Below are 20,870 nucleotides of genomic sequence, written 5' to 3'. Positions count from 1 at the left end.
GATTTCTAACCTTGAAGAAGAAGATGGGATCCTCAGATGTTTTGAGGCTTTAGTGGGAAGCAGTTTTTTCTTGGGACCAGGAGCTCCCAAAGCGTATGTCTCCAAAGCACTTCCCTGCCTGCTCTTCTCCATGTCATCGTGGCTCTCTTTGAAGCAGTGCCAACATTACCTGTTTGCTCACCATCCAGCTGCTCAAACCAGCACACACTGCTTTTACCTTTCCTCCAAAGGGCACAGAAATTAACTACAAGTTAATGGTGATTAGAGCAACACTGACTCCCATGCTGATTTCTACTAGAAAATCAATTGTGTGCCTGGAAGAGCATGCCATAGAGTGCCTCTTTCTATTAGTTTTACTCTCAGCATTTCCTCGTTCAGCACTGGGGTGCATCTGTGGATTGGTTCCATGGGCAGAAAAACAGGGGGAAAAGAAACAATAAAGAAGCCACTACTGCCTGCCTTCTTTTCTTTGTCACAGGGGCTCACTCAGTTTCATTCTTGCTTACTGGACTGGAAACCATTGGCCTTTGGCAGTGGCAAGACAGAAGAGGAGAGTATGGGAAAGGACAGGTGCAGCTCTCAGGCCCTGATGTTTTTAAGCTTACCAGCATGGCCAGTATACACTGGTACATGATACCAGTACTAATGTACTGCCTTTTTATACATTAGCAGACACAGTCTGTCAGCAACCTTCTGTGGGACCTATTTTGCTCACGGAAAGCCTGTTTTGTTTCTTGCCTGGAATGACTGAAAGCAATCCAAGCTCTAGCACAGTTTCAACAGTCTGTTTGCAAAAGCAGACGGTCATCATTACTAAATGATGGTGCTGAAAGAGCTAAAGCTTAATACAATCACCAAGATCATCAGCAGTGTGATAGCAATGTAATGCAGTGCATCATGTTTCTTCCTGAGTAACTCAGCCCAGCTGAGGGCCTGAAGCTGCATCTTGGCTGGGGCAGTGCTGGGCAAAGCCAGTCCCCAAGGGAGTGGGGCAGGGAGGGCACGCTCAAAGGCCTTCTGCAAGGGATCCCCATTCACAACTTGGATGGTGTAAACTCTGGGTCACCTGAAAAGAGGTGTCTGTGGAAACAGAACTGTAGGTGTCAGACTTCTTGCATCTGCTTTAGCCCATGACCCTGTTAGTTAGCTTTAGGATGAAGCCAGCGTGCTGGTCTGTTGAAAGAAGTGAGTGGTAAATCTAACCATTGCTGAATTATAGAAGAGGAACACGTACATTTTCACAGCAAGGCATAATGATACAACACTTTTAATAATTTCCTCTGAATGACCATTTCAGTGTTTTAGCACAGTATTCAACTACCATTATGTGTGTGCAATAGACTCTCATAATTGCGAATCATAGTGTTTGCATCTTTTTTGTCTCAGTAGAGGAACTACTCCTGCAGCCCTTCAGCAAGCATACAGGCATCTGGTATTGCATAACCATTTCAAGGATTGAGCTATATAAATACTTTTACCAGAAATGGTGGATAATCTTTCACGGATTTCAAAACTGCAGATGTGGGCAGTTTATATCAAATGCATATAGAATCAATATTCATATATTTTTCAGAAAAAATATGTTGTGCATTTCCTAATTTTAAAACTAAGCATTTCGGACAAGGGAAGGTTTGAGGTAGAAAAGTGCTGGCTGTAGAACTATATGTTTTAGCATTTCCTAAATTTCCATTCAGATTTTTATGACCATTTGATTTCAAGCCAGGCACCAAGCTTTTCCTATTAGAAAAGTTAAAGTTTCCTTTTATAGAAGGGGGGGAGGTGTCAGGGGGGAATAATGGGAGCATCTACTGGAATTTGCAATTTTCTAATACAACATACAATTTAAGATCCTATATAGTAATTTTTGATGCATGTCACTTTAATTAGTATTCCACATAATAATTATTTCTTACAGGTCAATATTAAGAATTTGTCATGCATTTTCTAGATGAAAAAAATGGCATATGTTGGTGTGATTGTTTAGAGCTTACATTTAACTGTGTGATTTCTAGCTTTGTGTCAAAGCTGGTGCACTTAGAATTTGTATGAATCGTTTTCTCCATGAAATAATTGCCAGAAAATGCATCTGTGCCTTGGTGAAAATAGATATATTTTATTTTTTATTTCAACTTTGGAAACTCTAGCATTCAGGAAAAACAAATGAGTTAAGTAAGAAATTTTGTCATGCTGACAGTAGGGAGAGAAGGAAACGTCTTCTGATGTAGCACATTTTGTATTTGGACTTCTCATTTGAAAAAGCTATTTATTGATTGCTTGATTTATTTTTATTAGTTTTTTATTAGTTTTCCATTTATTATAGTCTGTCTATAATTATGTAAAAGCAACCAAAAATTATGTATATTGTTTAAAAAAAGCACTGTATTCACATCTGTTTGATTACTTGGTAGAGTGCTATAGATTTATCTTTTCAAATATATATTTGCAAAATCACTGTGGATTTACTTTGTAGAAACACCGGAATTCAGGTGTACATAGGTACCCCTGAGAGTTCTTCTACTGTGGATAACTCTTTTGAGGTCCATTACTCTTTTCTTTTTGTCTTTTTTATAATTTTCCTTTGCAGAGCTTGGTTCCTGTGTGTTACTGAATCCATAATAAGCACATGCTGTTGAATTTCTTTTGTGCAGGAGGTCGTAACGAAGTTGTCATCACTGAAAATAACAACAGTATAACTGAGCAAATCACTGATGTTGTCAAACAGCCTGCCTTTATAGCTGGCATTGGTGGGGCATGTTGGGTAATTCTGATGGGTTTCAGCATCTGGCTGTACTGGCGCAGAAAGAAGAGGAAGGGGCTCAGCAATTATGCTGGTAAGAACTCTGTCTTTATTACCATCTCATCAGGTTCTATCATGAACAGAACAGCGTCTGTTAAACCTACTTAAAGAACATGTTGAACTTGCAGAAAAAGTGTCCTGGGTGAATTTTGTATGCTTGTTTTCAATGTATGCTGTGAAATTGCTGGTGTTTGAGAAGCTTCAAATGCATTGCTCAGTACTACATTTCATCATTATCATAAGACGGTACTTTTACATCTCCAGCAGATCTAGCCTAAAAAAAGTACAGAGAGGATTAACTGCACCTCTTGTTCCTTGCTCAGAAGGCACTCTGTTAGTGGTTCAGCTCCATTTATATGTTCAAATATGAATTAGACTAGACCCTTACAAGGAAGGTTAGAGAGTATTTGGTCTTCTCTTTCTCCATTCCTATGTATTTCTATGTCTCTGAAACCATAAATACAGATATTTAATCAGTGACTTGATACCTACAGCTGGAAGAGAAGAGTGATGTATTGGACAGAGAAGTGTGTGTCAAAATTTACCTATGGCAGAAGCCATAAAAAGTTTTGTCTTGGAATTTCCTCTTGCACCAAATGTTTGCTCCAGTTAAAAATTAGTTATTGAAAACTACATTTGGAAAAATACTTATACTTGCCAAATGAAAATATTTTCATCTTTTCCCAACCTGTTTGTTTGGTCTATTATTCTGTGCTTCAGGATTCTTATGAATTTTTAGGAAGTCAGGTGAACTGCCATAAAATGGTTCACTCTGAATTCTAATTTAACACACAAAACCCCCTGTTCTTCAAATATTGGGGCAGGTTCTCTTATAGTGCTTATTAAGATGTAAAAAGAGAAAACATTTTCTTTTTGAATAAGATCTGCCCAGTTGAGGACACAGCTTCTTTAATATTGACACTGTATCAACCTGAAGTTACACTGGTGCTCTTCTATTTACAAGCTGTCACATGTGACCCCAAGGACGCAGGTTCTGTAAGTGGCTGAGCATCTGTAATGACTTGTCCAAAACCCACATTCATACATAGCCAAACTGTCCTTCTCAGCTTAGTGTTAGCCATCATCAGACTCCTCAGTGTCCTGACTGGGCTCCCCAAACCAGAAGGAAACTTCCATGTCAGTTTTCAATCCCTCCTGCTGGATTTGTTTTCCACGGGCTTAGTGTAACAAGCCCAAGAAGACATCAGACAAGCAGTAGAAGCAGAGGGAGGAGAGGCCATTTCAGTGGCTTTTGGATCTTGCTTTTTGTGGAACCTCACCTTGTGTCACCATGTGACATCCATCATTCATGGGTTATGCTTTGTGCTGAGGATTTTTTTTTTCTTTCCTTTAAGAGCAGTGACTTTTACTTTCTGAGAGGTGGGGTGGTGTTGACTGAGAAACTAATACATATCTCACACACCTATACATGTGTTTATATGAAATATCGTTCTAGATCTCATGATTTTACATACTAAGAGACAGCTATTCTGTTACTCCTCTTAGGAAATAGTCCTATATAAAGTTTTGGACACATTAAGACTAGTATTTCCCTAAAAACCAAAATTATTAGCCCTGTGTGTGAGTTGGCATATTGGAGCAGGGTGGGGAAGAATTGAGAGTAAAGTCTCCTATACCTTAAAATGCATAGCTATAAAATAATTATAATAGTCGTAATGCACAGTGTGTCTCCTGCAACTCATTCCTTCTCATGATGTTTGCTGCATCTAAGAGTGATGTGAACTTTGCATCATGAAATTGTGTATGCTTTCAGCAAGGAAAGTAGATAACAGATCATGCTTCAGAATTCATCTTAATATTTACAATTTGGAGAACAGCATGTCCACATAGAGAGTCTTCAAATGTGACTGTCAAAATTCACTGCTCATCTTTCCAACCATCATTTCTCATTGGCTGCTTGCTGGTTAGTGCTTTAAGCTCAGCTGTTATATCCTGCTTATGATATCCAACCACGACTGAGTAAATTCCAGAGGAAACTCGTGCCCTGCAATTAGCACTTTTTCTCAGGGTGTGTAACTCACAATGTGTTTGCTTTCTTGTTTTGCAGTTCAGTCCTTCACCTTCACCCCTGCAGGTACTGTCCATTAGTCTGTCTCTTACCTCACCAACACATCATTGCAAACAGTAGCTATCTAAGTGTTTATGAGCATGTGAGATATGCAGTCAAAACCAAATAAAAAGAGAAATACTTAGGCCACCTCTCCATGAAAAAAAATGTAGCATTCATTCTCCTAGTGATTCCAGGGGAATATAAAATCTACCACCATTAATGTCTCTCATTATAATTCTGCATACTTACTCATTCTAACTCCTTACACTAATGCAGTTTTGAAAGTAATTTTCAAGACAAGATGCTTGAACTAACTTAACATAAACAAGCACTAGTCATATATAACTGAATTTTTATTTTAAAGCTCAAGAAAGTTATTGAGAACATTTTTGCAGATCTAACTGGAGAAATGGAACTTTCTTTCACTTTAGCACTTTCTTACATATGTATTTGCCTTACTGTGATGTGTTCAGATCTTCAAGCAATCTAGTAATTAACTGATGCACTTGTTGCCTCTACAGGGTTTTTGAAATGGAAGCATTTGCTTTTTTTTTCTGACTACCCAGGTCAAAGCCCTATTTTTCAAAGGTAGCATAGAGTAGACTGTTATCATAAGCATGATTAAAGATATGTGAAGAGTAAACAAAGTGTGGCTAAAACAGCAGGTTGCAAACAGCTTGGTCAGCATATCCAGAACAAATAGAGTATACAATTAATAGTAATAATTAATACTAGTAATCAGCTTCTGCTCTCCTACTTAATCTAAAGATTTAAAAACTCAAAAATAATTGTACCTCAGAAATCTCAGAATTTCCCAGCAGGTCTGTAAAGTTTTTGCATGTAGTTTGGCCCCTCAGATGCATTTACCAAAGCTGTCTTCTCTTCTGTCCCTTCTGCCATCCATGTAATAGAGTCCAGTCTTCCTACCACACTGCTGAACTAGTCCTCATGTTCAGCTAGCTGCTTTCTTGCTCTTGCTTGTCTTGCCCAGGAGCTTGTAATGTTGTGAGGGAGAGGTGTCCTTGTGGAGAAGCTCTGGGGGCTCAGGAATTGCTCCTCTAGCTTCCAGGCAGGTTGGGTCAAATCAGTGTAAGTTGTGGCACAACACATCCTACCCTAAGCACTATACTGACCTTTCTTTGAGAGACAACATGGGATTTTTTCCAAATTTAAATAATACATCTTTGCATTTGGTTCCTATGACTGTACCACTGTCAGTTGTCTTTAACTGTGGTGAGTTTTTTCCACTGTGTTTGTAGCATACATTGGCATGACACCGGGCTGTGCTGGAGCCACAGTGACTGTGCATGATTTAGTGCTGTTGATCCACATGTGCTGGGTAACTGGTATGTCAGAAGCACTGCTAAACATTCCTTTTTTAAAGAGTAATTTGGACATCTTGTGGACTTTATAGAACCAAGACGCCACATAGTTCTATTTCCTGGCCTATAATAATTTCTGGAGGCACTGAGAACCTAAGTCATCCAGTAGTCAAGTTCAAGAAAACAATAATTAATTATTTTTTTCAAGTTTCCTTTATGACTGAACACAGTCCATGTTTCTTATCTTTATTGTCAGAATTCCATAAGAAACATCATTAGTTCTCTAGTATTTGAATTTGCCATTGGTAGTATCATTCAAATAAACATACCTATGCTTGTGGAGGTTTGTCACTCACAGCTGTATATTGTTCCCTTCAAAGTTGTGATTCATAAACAGTTTGATTCTAGATCTAATTGTTTAAACAGTGGTATGCAGCTTTCAGAATCTCTTCAGAGGCAGCTGTCAATGAAGTTTTACTAAAGATGTATTTATCCTAATATACTCAGATTTTAGAAGGTGCACACTTGTTGTTCAGATATCTGCTTTAAATTCTTCCTTCAGAGAGTTGCAGAACATGCAGATTTGACTATGTGATAAAGAGAATTCAATCTAAAAGTGGAACATTCATATGCTTACTCTATTTCACACACAAAGCAAAAAACTATTCTTTCAGTTATTTCTGATGTGAATATTTTTTGTTTTGTTTTTCTTGAGATGTATTTGCCTATGTGTAGAGCACTGTGTTTTAGAGCACTAAAAATAGTTGTTTAAAAGTCTGGATCCTGCAGTTTTATAATTACTTGCTAAAATGTTCTTTGGGGCAATTTTCAGATTATGGTTCATTGACTGGGGGTATTTGTTATTTGTATTCTGTTATTAGGCTCTTAAAATGTATAATTTCTGCTGTGTGACTAAGCTGCTGTAACAGGAGAAGAGCAAACAGCAAATGTCACACAATTGGTAACAATTTATGTCAGAGAAGAATATCAGATTGAGTTAAATTCATTAAGCTTTCTGTCTTCCTGAACATTTTCATAAGCACTGATCGATTGATTGCTCAGATGGTCACAAATGAAGTGACATTGAAAATCATAGCTGAGTCTTTTTAGTTATTTTCAGTTGAACTGACTCCAGTAGTTACTGAGCCACAGTTCTGTGCATCACTATTCTTCCACTTGCCTTTTGCCCAGCATGACTCACCAAGCATTGATTCTCAGTAATATCAGTACTACAAAACATACGATTAGTTAATATGTTTGTTAGATTACTACTGGTAAGTAGGTAGTGTAATCATCTGCAGCTGTACAAGTACTATACATTTTTGTGACCATGACAGAGGCTATCAGCAAAGTCAAACCTGGCTCAGAGGCACTAAATATAGGAGCCTTTTGACTCAATTCTTTTGTGAGTTTCTGTGTAAGCTAAAGTACCATTGCACTGGAGTTTCAAACCTGGCTCAGAGGCACTAAATATAAGAGCCTTTTGGCTCAATTCTTTTGTGAGTTTCTGTGAAAGCTAAAGTACCATTGCACTGGAGTTCTGGGGAATTTTTATGGTTACCCTAAAGTCAGATTACCCGGATATAAACACACATTCTGGGCTTCCATAGGACACAAAAAATAGGTGTCACAAAAGAGATATCTGACCACTCCTTGTGTAGCAGATGCCTTATTTCACTGCTGTATTACAATGACAGAATTTGTTAATTTTATACTTGCAATTCTCTTTTTGCATTTCTGTATACAAAGACGTGGAAATTTTGTTTATCTGCTTATCTTTCCTGTGCCCTCCAAATTGTTATTCCAGTACCAACTCACTTGAATACTCAGGTATTTTCAAGTGTCTAGGCAACCAGTCATGCAAAGAAAGTAAATATGTATTTTTACTTATGAGTAGGTAAGCATATTTAGTGACTAGTGCTCCTTGGGATTAAAGATATCACGACACTGAGTAAATAAAAAAACCAAATTAAAATGCATAGAGAATCATGGAATGCTACACATTTTATGTGCACTCCTGAAACTGTTACATGAGGATAAACTGTATGACAGAATCATCCAAAGGTAGACAGAAGATTTGATGGAATTTTTATGTGCTGATTATCTGTTCTGAGTTAATGCTTATTAAAAGAGGATTAATCTACATTCATATTTGAGGAACAGCTTATCAGAAAAAGGAATGAGACTTGGCTGGCAACATTAAAGTTTTCATTTGCAGTAAGAAAATGTGGCCTACTAGAGATAGGCATACAGAAAGCTTTCTAAAGCTTTCTGAAGCTTTCTTGCCTCAGAATGTCGACTTACTATACGTTCATATTTTTCCAGTTCTAGCAGGCATGAAGATTAAGTTTAACCTTGTCAGATAATAGTAGTAAATGGTTTGGGCATCTCCTTATATATTAATAAAAAGCATGTGAAAAGCTCCTTAACATATGCTGGTTTTCATACAAATATATACAATATAATTTCCTTAAATATTTATGCATTTAAAATGCACTTTGGATTATATTTCTGCATTTTTACAGTCCTAGAAGTATAAGCTGATTGGGATTCCTTCAAATTCTATCTATGCAGAGGTTATTTTTTCATCTTCTTTTGAAAACCAATCTCATCCCTGCAGGTCTTCAGCCTTTCTAAGAACATATATCAGATGCAAAGACTGCTGAAAGAGCTTTTTTGCTTCCTTGATGATAAAAAGCAAGGGAGATGGGTGGGTCAGTGATTGGGACATCCTTCTCTTCCTCCTCTGATATTGCCCCTTGAAATTGCTCTGCTACTTTTTGATGTGGAGGCAGGATGAATAAAGCCAGCTGTCTGTGTGTTTTATTTTTACAGTGACATCTACAAGCCTGCATTACATTAAGTGTGCTCCTATTCAGGCGTTTAGACTTGTTTTGTAATTGCAGAAATCAAACTGCAGGCAAAAATGCTGACAAAATGTATGGCAGGAATGATAAACATAGTGCTTGTGCTGGCAGCCTGACCATATCGTCTGTTGTTAGCTGTCTTGCCTTTCACAACATTGATGCTAAAAGAAAGGCACCTTCTCTATCCAGCCTCAGGTAACCCATTTATGGATGGCATCAGGAATATGATTTCTTTCCTGTGGCATCCTGGTGATATGTCCACAGTTCAAGAGGAATTTTGGCAAGCTTAGTTGATACTCCAGAGCCTTTTCCACCAAACATATTACATAAGTAGAATGCTTCCTTGTTTATTTTCTCATTAAGATAATAACCATGCGTACATTGGTAGACAGGGTGAAGGGCAAATGAAAGAACCTGTATTCTTTCCCAGTTCCATATGCATCATGTAAGCCAGGCACAGTCTTCCCCAGGAAAAACAAGGTCATTGCAAAGGAAGATCTTTCTTTAATAAACTGAGCTGGACCTTTCTTCTGAAAACAGTGCTTATATAGGGAAGATGGAAGATTATTTAATGTAGGAAAAAAAACCCCAGGAAACAGTTCATACCACCAGGATACACAGATAGAAGAAAAAGCAGCAAATGCTGTGATACTTGTCTCCTCAATAATCTTATATGTCACAGCCAACCTGCAGCAATTACAGATCTAGTGAAGAGGTTTCAATGTCATGTCTTCCTTATATGTTTCTCACAGCATGCCTTGGAGATTTTCCATACCTGACTACTCAGAAAATAAAATCTGTTAGGCAGACATTCATGCAATCTCCTACTAGTTCCTCCATTTTAGCTTTGCTTTGTAAATGTATATAAGGAATATAAATATTTTGAAGGTCACAAATATTATTGGGGTTTTTCCTCCATATAGCATGCAGAGTTAAAATTTCACACACCTGTGCTATGCAAGTGGTGACAAAATGACTTCAAAATTATTTCTGGTAGGTGATAGTCTAAGCAAGAGCATTAATCCCAAGCAGTTTTCAGAAAGTATGTTTTACTGGAATCCCCTTAAATCTGTAAACTTTATTTATAAGGGCTGTTGACAAATGAGGCTTTGTTTCTCATTTTTCTTATTTCTTGTCACTTTGACAAATGCAAAAAGTTGGAGAAATCAAGTATTACATTTGAAAGGGAGAAGGAGGAAGGAAACAGCATTTAATGTACTTTTTGACCAACATACTTGAAAGCATAGCCAGGCACATCTTTGCATATTCACATGTGATATGCACAGCACTTGAAATTATTCCCTTCTAAGCAACGAGTGATACAGTCATTTGACAGCCTGTTAGAAACAATGTGAATGAAAGCAATGTTGACTCTAAAATTAATTACCTGCAACGTTTTACCATGTCTTGTTTTTCAAAGGAGACTTTTATACAATACTTTCCATACTTGCATTTTGTTTTTCTTTTCATTAATTGGTTTGATTACATCCTTTCAAAATTCAGCTATTAACCATTTTGATGTGACATATGACTGTAGTGATTTTCTGATACTGGTATTAGTCTGCTCTGTGGTGAAGGGTAATTAATCACCCTACCCAAGCACTCTCTCCAGAGGGGCCAGTTTTGTCCCCTTTGCTGAATGTAGACTGTGAAATTATCCCAGGAGTTTATAAAGTGGCAAGGATTCTATAAGGTATCAGAAGTATTTTCCCAGTGAATTTGTCATTGCTAATTTTTTTAATTATCACAGAATTTCTATTGGGTGTAGTAATTTTGTCTGATTAGAAAAATGTATCATAGAAAGCCTATTCCTGAATTAATGTGGTTTGGACCAATATTTGGAAAATCTTGCAAATACTCTGTGAACTATGATTAATGATGGAAATGTCTGTCTTACAATGGTAAATAATATTTCCTATTTGAAAGTAAACTGGCCACAGTTTCTTCCATTCCTGTCTTAAATTCAAAGCCTCATCTTGTCAGGGGTCTGTAAGAATGCAGGTGTCCAGGACATTGATATAATTTAATCATCTGCCTTATCTATGCCTAACAATAAATAATGGGATATTGCCACTGAGAACCAGAGTAATCTGTTGGCCTTGATTCAAAATATTTGCCAGTGCTTCAAAAAGGAGCATCAAATACTGTCAATTAGCATCTTGTCAGTAATGTGGGTTTACCTATATTGCCCTGAAATGTAATCCTGTTAATAAAATAGATAAGGGAGAGACTGGCTTTTGTCAAACACCCATGAATGGAGCCATAAAAACAATTGTCTCCCTCTGATTATGTCCTTGGCATTCCCCATGGATGGAAGACTGGAAACACTTTTTCTTCCCAGTGACATGTATGCATTTATGTGTGGGTGTTAGTTCTTAAACTGTACTTTTAATGGAAATGGTGCAGCTGTATGGGTTTTTTCCATTTCTTCAGCTGTAATAGAGCTGCCACCTCTTTGTGTTTGTCCTGGGAAATGGTATATTGGTGTGGTGACATTATATTACTGCATTACAACATGATGTTATTAACTCACTGGAGCACTGTCATTATGTACTGAAGCAAAAGCATGCCAAGAAAACAATTTCATCACATGGCTCAGTCTTGCAATGCAAAGTCATATGAAGGGGCCTGTGGTAAATTCAGGCCTTTTGCCCAGGTGGCTGGTTTGCTTTGCAAGCAAGTTGGTGTCAATCAGTACACGTGTAACCCTGACGTGCTTGATCCTATTCTTATCATTTCTGTACTTTATTATGTGATGATGCCAAGAGGCCTCCGATGTCAGACACTGAGCAGTTTGAATTGTTACTTTTTATTATTACTAATTGATTTTCCCCTGTCTTATATGTGTGTGCATGTGTGTACGTATGTTTGTTTGTTTTGTTTTTGTTCCAACCAAAACACAGTCACTTTCCAAAGAGGAGATGGAGGACTAATGAGCAATGGAAGGTATGTTTCTATGTATAAAGGTCTTTCCATTGTATTTATTTTCAAAATTAGGGATCTGAAAAATGCTGTCCATGATGCACTTGGGTCATAACGGATCACTGGGGAGACTGACAATACTAGGAGGAGTTAAATAGTTTACCACAAGGTTTAATGACCCATATGCTGTGCACTTTGGAGGAATCAAGCCCAGATGTTTCATATCTCCCAGATGCCCTGGAAGAAATGAGTAGTAAATATCAGAAAGAATGTGTTCATTTGTTACCAGGATGTTTATTGCATTAATTAGACATTAGCAAATGAAGTTGCTGTTGTTTAAGACTCCTTATTGGCTCCTCCTAAATTGCTGTGAGTGAACAATTACACTTAATTGATCACGAAATAAATGATTCATGGATGATGAATAGGCTGTAGATTGATAGGACTGGATTCCACAACTTTGGTTACTCAATTGAAATTGATAAAAGCTGATAACGGGCCCATATATCCTCATCTATTTTCCCTTTGCCAATATGGAGATTGTAATTAGGTTCTGGTAATAACTTCCAATCTCCTGTTTAATCAATATTTTAGCAAAAAGAGATTAGGCCTAATGAGAGCAAGTAGATGTGGCAAGAATGCGTCTGGGTCTTCTTATTGCTGTTTCCATAGAAACCAATGTTTCTCTTAGGGAGTGTACCAGGCAGGGGTCTATAATGCACAGTGATCAGAGATGTTGCTTCAACTTCATGAGCGCTTTAACAACCCAGAAAAGCTGCAGAACTGTGGATGGCTTTTGGTTTTCATTTGGAGGAAGGGAGTGTCTGCAGGAAAGGATTTGTTTTCCCTGTTAAATAGAAATACAAACAATCCACCTGCCTTGCTTAATTTCTGGCTGTTTATCCCAGGGTGAGGGAGACATGGTGTCTTATGGCACATGTGTACCTTCTCTTTCACCATGCTCGCTGTTTAATGCTGTTCTCAAAGCTGGGAATTACAAGGATATAAAATCCATGCAGTAGTGACAAATAAAGATAGCTGTGGACTTGCCATTAATCCTACTCAAACCTGTTTGCCTCTAAACCATCCAAGAGTGCTCAAAGGAAGAGTTACCAGCCTGTAGATGACAGGCATGCATTTGGGATGCAAAAGAAGCAAGAAATAGTAGCCCAAAGTCCTGGAAATGGCTGATATGCAGCAATCAGTTTGAGTGATGGCTCCCTTGAGGTGGTAATTTATCATGCAGCCCCAGTGTAGGAACCCGTGATGGTGCTGCCTAACTCCTGTTTCACACAGACAACGGAGTTCATTGGGATTCTGGCAGAGTCACGACGGATGCCTAATCCCATTTCTACTGACAAAGTTGATTTGTATATAACCTTAATTAACTGTTCAAGGTCTTTAAATCATCAAAGGCTACACAATTTTTATTTGAAATAAATTAAAGTCTCCTAAACTGTTTGCTACCTGTGGTATTAGGAGAACAATGACATGGCCTCTTCGATCACTAGTTGTCTCACAGATATTGTATTTTAAGCATATACATATATATATATTTGTATGCATATCTCTTTTTCTTATTCTGCTTCAGTCGACCAGGTCTGTTGAATGCAAGTGACCCCAGTTATCCTTGGCTTGCAGACTCTTGGCCTGCCACAAGTCTGCCAGTAAACAACAGCGCTAGTGGACCCAATGATCTTGGAAATTTTAGTCGTGGAGGTAATTTTCCTTTTATTAAGTCACTGTATAGTATACAATAGACTTCCATTAGCTAACATCTATGATAAATGCTGTGTAATATTTTTATCATTATAGTTCTTTCTGTTTGTGATTCCAGATTGTATTGAAAATTTACTTTGAAATGCTCATTTTGCTTTGTCTCTTTTTGCTTCTTTATAATGTAGGTCTAGTTAGTAATTTACCCCACACTGGTGAGACAAGGGCTGCTTGTGCTCTCAGGAGAAATGTATTTGTTGCTCAACCTCATTCCCTTTTGTGTGGACATGAGCAATCTGCTGTGCAGAGCAATAGAGCCAGGGATAGAGGATGTCCATAAAAGCAGAGGAGAACTCAGGGGATGCAGGAAGGGTGTTCCTTCAACAGAAGGACAGAACATTGTTGGTGTTACCTTATCCAGCCCCTTCCTTCTGAGAGACTGCTCTCAGTCTCAGTCATAATCCATGAAGAAGCCCTTAAAGTTCTTCAGCAAATTTCCTCTTATTGGAGGAAAGAATACATAAAAGTATTTAGATTTAAGAATATACATAAAAGTATTTAGAATTTTTAGGGATTTGTTTCCAGTTTGAGTTGAGGGAGCACCTTTGGGAAGATGAGGTGACAATATATTATAATGATGGTGAATAATAAATAACCCCTTTAGAGAATAATAAATAAAATAACCCCTTTAGAGGGGTTATTTTATTTCAAACATTTTACTCAAATGGGAAATTCAAGATGTATGACTGGGATTTGTAAAAGTCATTGTAATATTCACACCTCTGTTACTTCCTTGGTTTCTGTGATAACACAGCTGGTTCTGCATAGTGGTGTTCAGAACAAGACTTCATAGTGCAAATGAATATATAACTATTTTAAGACATAAATAGGTAAACAAAAATCAAGACAACTTTATTTATCAAAAATGCATTAAAATGCAGAACAAATCTATAAAACCATCAAACTGCAAAATGTGTAAATAATTCAGTTTTGAACTACTTCTGAAAATCATCGCTCATATCGATTATACATTCCCATGCAAAACTTCTTGCCTGTGGTTTGATTACTGTGACTCAAATTACAACAAAACACTCTAGATTGATATTCCATATAAAAATGTTGTAAGGCTGTTGTCATACAAAAATATTTTAAAGTAAGCAAAACCTTTGGTAATATTTAGAAGGCAACTGAATATCTGCCAGCTTCTTTGTTGTGAATATCTTGAAAATAAAACCCTCCAGTACTTTTCCATCTTTTCATAAACTCACATAACACAGAAAAATTACCATTTTCTTTTAGCATTTGGCTCTATAGACTGAAATTGGAAGCATGTTTTAAAGTTTTTGGCCTCAATGTGAATAAGGCATAGGTCCAAATTTGTGCAAGAGATACAACAGTTATATTTTTAAATTCAGCAGCTTAATTCCACCCATGGTCTTTACAGTTGAGCTCACACTTTTATTCCGGCTGTTTCGCGACCTCTTATCCCAATCTGTTTCAGCTGTTGAGATTGGGTGCTTCTGCATTAGACATGGATTAGAAATCAGATGTCTTTTAATGGGTACAGATAGAATATTAACTGTATAGAGAGACCTTGGCCCTGTTTTACTGGTTAAAAGGTTTGTGATGATATAAAAGATCTGTAAGAATTCTAAAAACAGTAAGAAGGCAATTATCACCCTAGACACCCAGAAGCTGAGGCAGGCAGTTCTAACATTGCCTTTAAGAGTGAGATCCACATTATGTCCTAGATAGGCATTTGAGAGGAAGGCTGTAAGTGGGAAGCACAGGTTAGGTTTCAGTCATGTAAAGGCACAAAATGATACTGCTTCTCCTGAGGCAGCAAGAAAGAGCTTCCCTCCAGAAGTATTTCCGTGCTGTTTCATTTATACTGAGAGTTACAAAACAAGTTGGATTTTGGAGAGTTTTAGGGAAAGCATGTAGTGGAAAATGAGTGTTCATCTTTGGTCAGAAATGTACAGTGTGGTTTTTTTGCTATGACAGCTTGGTGGGAACATCACACTTGACTTTTACTAAGTGATTATGGCACTTTGTAAAATGGCAATTTAATAGCTCTTCAAGTGCTTAATGTATACATCACATTGAGGTCAAATAAGTAATCCGTGGTTGTACTGAAAATTCCCAGTATGTCTGGAAAAGCTCAGCTTATAAGTAAGAATGACTGAAAATTCTTGGCTGGTGGGAAGCTATGCAACTTTCCTTTAATGTGTGTGTAAATGTATAGTTCTCCATTTTAAAATGGCTGCATAGAGATCATATATCTTCAGTTGCCAGAAATGTAGTCTAAAAGAAGGACATATGTCTGAGTACTTGAGAGATGACCATTTTGCTAGGTTTTGCTTCCCTGAGTCTTCTAAACCAACAGACAGGCTGAGCTGGATTTGCTTCACTTTATGCAACAAATCCAGAATTTTACTACTCTTTGATAGAACCAGTTGTGGAAAGGAAAAATCTTCATATTGTGGGTGAAATGCAAGATAGGATTGTACTTGTCTCTCACATCTCATCCTGTATTTGCAGATAGATGCTTTTCTGTTTGTGTACTGCCTCTAGAAAGCACGTTGCATGTGTACAGATAGATAGTAATAACCTGATTTTAATTTATAAGCTGTAGTTTGCATTAGTTGTAATTTTTTTGTACTTACAATTTATCTGCAGATATACATTAATACGATTAAGATCTTTTAAGTACTTGATTGTGCCCATTTTCCTGTTGATGTCTGCAAAACCAGATCAGGGTGATAGACCCAAATTTAATCTCTGTTTCTGCAGTCTTTCTGCTGAGCAGTTGTTAGTGCCATATTTATTGTTAATATTATGTTTTGCCCTGAGACTGCCCATGTTACTAGGGATCCATATTAAAATGTTCACTGTTACACACATAAATGTCATAGAAAATAGTTCGGTGGTCTAAATGTTCATCTCAGGGAAAAAAACCAAATCAAACCAACAACAACAAAAAAACCCAAAACCCTGACAAACCAGTGGGAGGAGACCATGGTGTGACATCTCATTGCTGGATTAGTCTTTGAGACACTGAGAGGATAACCCTATTCCCTGAGGTTGCACAGAACCCATGTCTGGGTCTAGAACGAAGTCTGAAACCTTGTCTGGGTGCAAGAGTCATCTTTTCTTTCTGGTGCTTAAGGTGTATAAAAATGGCTGTGATCCCTATAATGAGATCTGAACATCCTCACTATAGGAGTATGCATTATCTCAAGTATGATGTAACAGTTGGAATCTATATCTGCCATATGGCTGTAGAAAGAAAATGACATATAAATGATTCAATTTTTTTTTTAACAAGTACATTCCGGAATCGATTCAACTTTTCAAAGTCTAAATAAATTGTGAAAATAGTACCATTTGATATATTGACCTCTGAGAGAGCCCAGAGAGGGTTGTCTGTTGAGCTGTGGTTCTCCTTGGGACATCATGCCAGTCATCATTAGATTCTTCACACTTCAGTAATCTCAGTTTCTAAATCTGGTATTCCACCAGCAAAGGTCACTACAGTGTTTAGTAAGAAGAGAGATTGCCAGTCTTACTGATTAAAGATACAAATTGCAGTGTGTGACAGGTTTCAAAAGATGTAGAAAAGTCAACAGATATTTAGTTAAATATGCTGTATTGTTTTCCAGGTAAGTGTACTGGAGTACTTGAACAAGTTGTTTTCCATTATCAACACTGCCTTGCCATTTTGAGGCTCTGATCACTTATATCCTCTCAGAATAACAGATTTTCTTTCACATATCAGGAACAAGTTGATTTTGTCAGGGTTTTCTTTTGTGGAAAAGGAGAAATGTACTAGCTAATGTCAAAAATAAAATTAGATAAGCTGGAGCACAAAACTTCAAGGAAATCAAGGTGATGCCCTTAAAAAATTACTTTGAGAGCCTTGGCATCCATAAAAGAGTTTTGCTGCATTTTTGCAAGGAAAGTTCCCTCTGTGATTTGTAAATTCTCTCCTTTCATCATTTCCCTGAAGCCCAGACAGTTTCATTGGTTCTGACATAGAGCGAACAATTGAAAACATTCTTCAGTATAGAAATATTTCAAACTTCACTTTCACAGTTGAAGGTATGGGAAAAAAAAAGAAGATGGTTTTAGGCAGTGAGACGTGAAGGACAAGTGGTAAGCCTGTCACAGATGCTGATAGCTTGGCGTTGGTTGTACATCATCTTCCCTTCGTTGGCTCATGAACCTGTCTCAGCTAAAATGCAAACGTGCAAAATGACACATTTATTTCTCATCTTAAACCTTGATACTTTCAGGCTTCCTGTGCATCAATGATTTTTTTTGTTCCCCTATGTTCACCACAGATGTGCTGCCACCAGTGCCAGGGCAAGGAGATAAAACTGCTACAATGCTTTCGGATGGAGCCATTTACAGCAGCATTGACTTCACCACAAAAACTAGTTACAACAGTTCCAACCAAATAACGCAAGCTACGCCATATGCCACCACCCAGATACTGCATTCCAACAGCATCCATGAGTTGGCTGTTGATTTACCTGATCCTCAGTGGAAAAGCTCAATTCAGCAAAAAAACGACCTGATGGGATTCGGGTACTCTCTCCCAGATCAAGGCAAAGGCAACAATGGTAATTACAGCTCTTATTTTCCAGAGTCCTTGGCTTTATACTGTATCGTCTATGCATGAATTAGAAAATTCTTTTTTAGCTATGTGAGACACGATTCATATTTACCTTAACTAATGCTTACATACTTTGCATGTGTGCTGAACCTCACACTATCACAAAATACATTTTTCTGTGCTTTTAATCCTCTTTGTCCTGTGCTAATCACCAAGACATCTGCTTTCCATTAGGCTAGAGTAGGTGTACCTTTAAAAATAAATAAATTAAAACCTGCCACCCCACCACATCTGCCATTGACTTGCTAACTGCATGTGTCGCATGTGCTTGTGCTGTCAACTAATCCCATGATGCCACTGTGACCTTTGCTGTTTAACCCTTAGCCTTGCTTTACATCCCTGACTACCGGGTGGCTGAGGGACTGGCTAATAGATTGCCACACAACCAGTCACAGGATTTCAGCACCACCAGCTCCCACAACAGTTCTGAAAGGAGTGGCAGCCTCTCAGGTTGGTTCCACCGCCGTGGGTAGGGGAGTGAGGGAAGGAGGGGTGTTGGCAAGCAGCTCACCAGGGAGGTAGAAGACCTCCCAGGTGCATGTTGTGGAAGTGCCTGCCCACTGGAATGTCAGCAAACATGGTCACATGAGACCCTACTGAAAAGAAAGCCTTTTAAAAGCAAGACCTGTCTGGAGATAACTGGAGAAGCCTCCCAGGCGGTGCTTGTCGGTGCAATTGCCAGCCTTGCCTTGTAACATCCTTTCCCTGACAGCACAGTTCATGAAGCAGATGTATTTCTGCATCCATCCTCAGTTTATAGGTCTCCCCACACTGAACTTCATGAGGAGATTAATATTTTTGTTGAGTTGTTAACAGATCCTCCCACTCCCATGAGCTGTTTCTAAATGCTGTTCTTCAGTGAAGCAGCTCAGAAATAATTGTAGGGCCCTGAAAGATGGCTGGGGTTTCATCAAATTGTGCCAAGTCTGCATCCAAACAGGATGTAAATTTTATGTGTGTGCTGCATGTTCTATTGGAAACATGATGCATTTTCATCAGATGAAAATGACTGTAGTACATGTAGTTGTGTATTATATTTAAACACACCTTTGTCTTGATTTCTTTGATTTTGCTAATTTTTGCTTATGTATAACCATCTTTTTTTTCCAGACAAAACCTGAAAAAGCAGAAATTAAAATGAAAGTCTGCAATTTCATTTAACCAAAATATGACAGAGACAAAGGGACATAAATGTAATATTTATACTATATCCACAGCCTTTTGAATTTCCACTGTAAGCTGGAGCAATCGTAACAGTAACAGACCAAGCCTAGAAATGGCTTCTTTATGTCAATTTAAATGACTATTCAAATTTAATCTTGAGATTAGAAGCCTAAAATCATTGGCCCATAACTCAAATAGCCAAATGTGTTTGCAAGTCCTGTGTTCTCAAAGGGGAGTATTAGCTGATTTGAGTGAGACTGAAAAATAGGCTTATGGCATTGATAGTGAGTTATCTGGGAGCTAAGTTCATGCAATACCTCAAGAAAGGTTCTTGTTCCTTGTATGTGAGATGTATTAGAAAGTAGTTTAGGAAATCAGCTTGCTCCCCAGGCTGCATGAAAATGCAGAAATTGATATGCTGAAGTACATACTTGCCAGTTATCAGAGGGCAGTATCACACTTCAAATATGTTGACAGCTACAGCTGCCCAAGAATTTTCTCAGAAAATATGAAGTTTCATTGGAAAATACCAGTTGATCAAAAGCTGGACTTTGATCAGATATTTCAAGTGAAGTATATTCGGTGTCGTCGTTCTCAGTTTGGAGTAAATTTTCTGATGACACAAGGAAACTTCAGGTTATCCAGTTTTTCTATGACCAGGTAGTTCCTGTTGTGATGAAGGCAGCTCACACCTGGATGCCCCAGTTGAGGGGGTGTCATGTTATTGGACTGCAGAGTCAGTATTTTGCTCTCCCTTGCCCACTAATTATGTCTTTGATACAGGATAATTATGTCTGTAATACATGAGAAACTGAGGGAGACCTTCAAAATCATCTGATAATTAGGGCATCACTGGAGTCAGAGACCAGCTTTGATTACATAGTCCTCATGAGGGTGAGCAGGGACTTATTCTCACTTCCATGGTTAGTAGTTCAAGTACTACTTATTATTCTGACTTAGTTTCTGTCTCTCTTAAATGAATATCATGAGAAATCTTATCCCACTGTGGAATGGAAAACAGGTAGAAACTCAACTGCTTTATTAGGCAGGGAAATTTTGTAGCTGCACTTTGCACAGCTCCCAGCTTATGTCAGTGCTATGATCTTCAGCCCAACTAGCAAATTCTTTTTCCAGGCTCTGATTCATCTAGAGATTTAAACAATATAATTGAATTTCAGTGTGAGAACACAGAAAAATCAAGCATCATTGCTATGGGGAAACAAGGCTTTGGTGCAGCACTTTTCAAACACACATCAGGTAGTATGTGTTAGGTGTCTGTTCCATTAGTCTGACAGTGGAGTAACTCTGCCCATGGGGACAGAAATCTCCTGCC

General features: G+C 38.0%; 1 protein-coding gene across 1 annotated transcript in view; it reads left to right on the top strand.

Annotated features, from left to right (window-relative positions):
• Nucleotides 1-2,648: 2,648 nt before the first annotated feature.
• LOC103804959 (roundabout homolog 2-like) overlaps nt 2,649-20,870 on the top strand; it is a gene marked incomplete at its 5' end in the record, with an annotated part of 59,069 nt that continues 40,847 nt past the window's right edge. The window contains 4 exons of the mRNA XM_009077593.1: nt 2,649-2,831; nt 11,961-12,003; nt 13,571-13,698; nt 18,039-18,320. Of these exons, the coding sequence (XP_009075841.1) occupies nt 2,649-2,831; nt 11,961-12,003; nt 13,571-13,698; nt 18,039-18,320 (636 nt within the window). The remainder of the gene's footprint in view (nt 2,832-11,960; nt 12,004-13,570; nt 13,699-18,038; nt 18,321-20,870) is intronic.

The sequence above is a fragment of the Acanthisitta chloris genome, unplaced genomic scaffold (assembly GCF_000695815.1).
Source record: "Acanthisitta chloris isolate BGI_N310 unplaced genomic scaffold, ASM69581v1 scaffold17736, whole genome shotgun sequence".
Classification (NCBI taxonomy): domain Eukaryota; kingdom Metazoa; phylum Chordata; class Aves; order Passeriformes; family Acanthisittidae; genus Acanthisitta; species Acanthisitta chloris.
The sequence above is the reverse complement of the archived record's forward strand: the minus strand, read 5'-3'. Positions and strand labels throughout refer to the sequence as shown.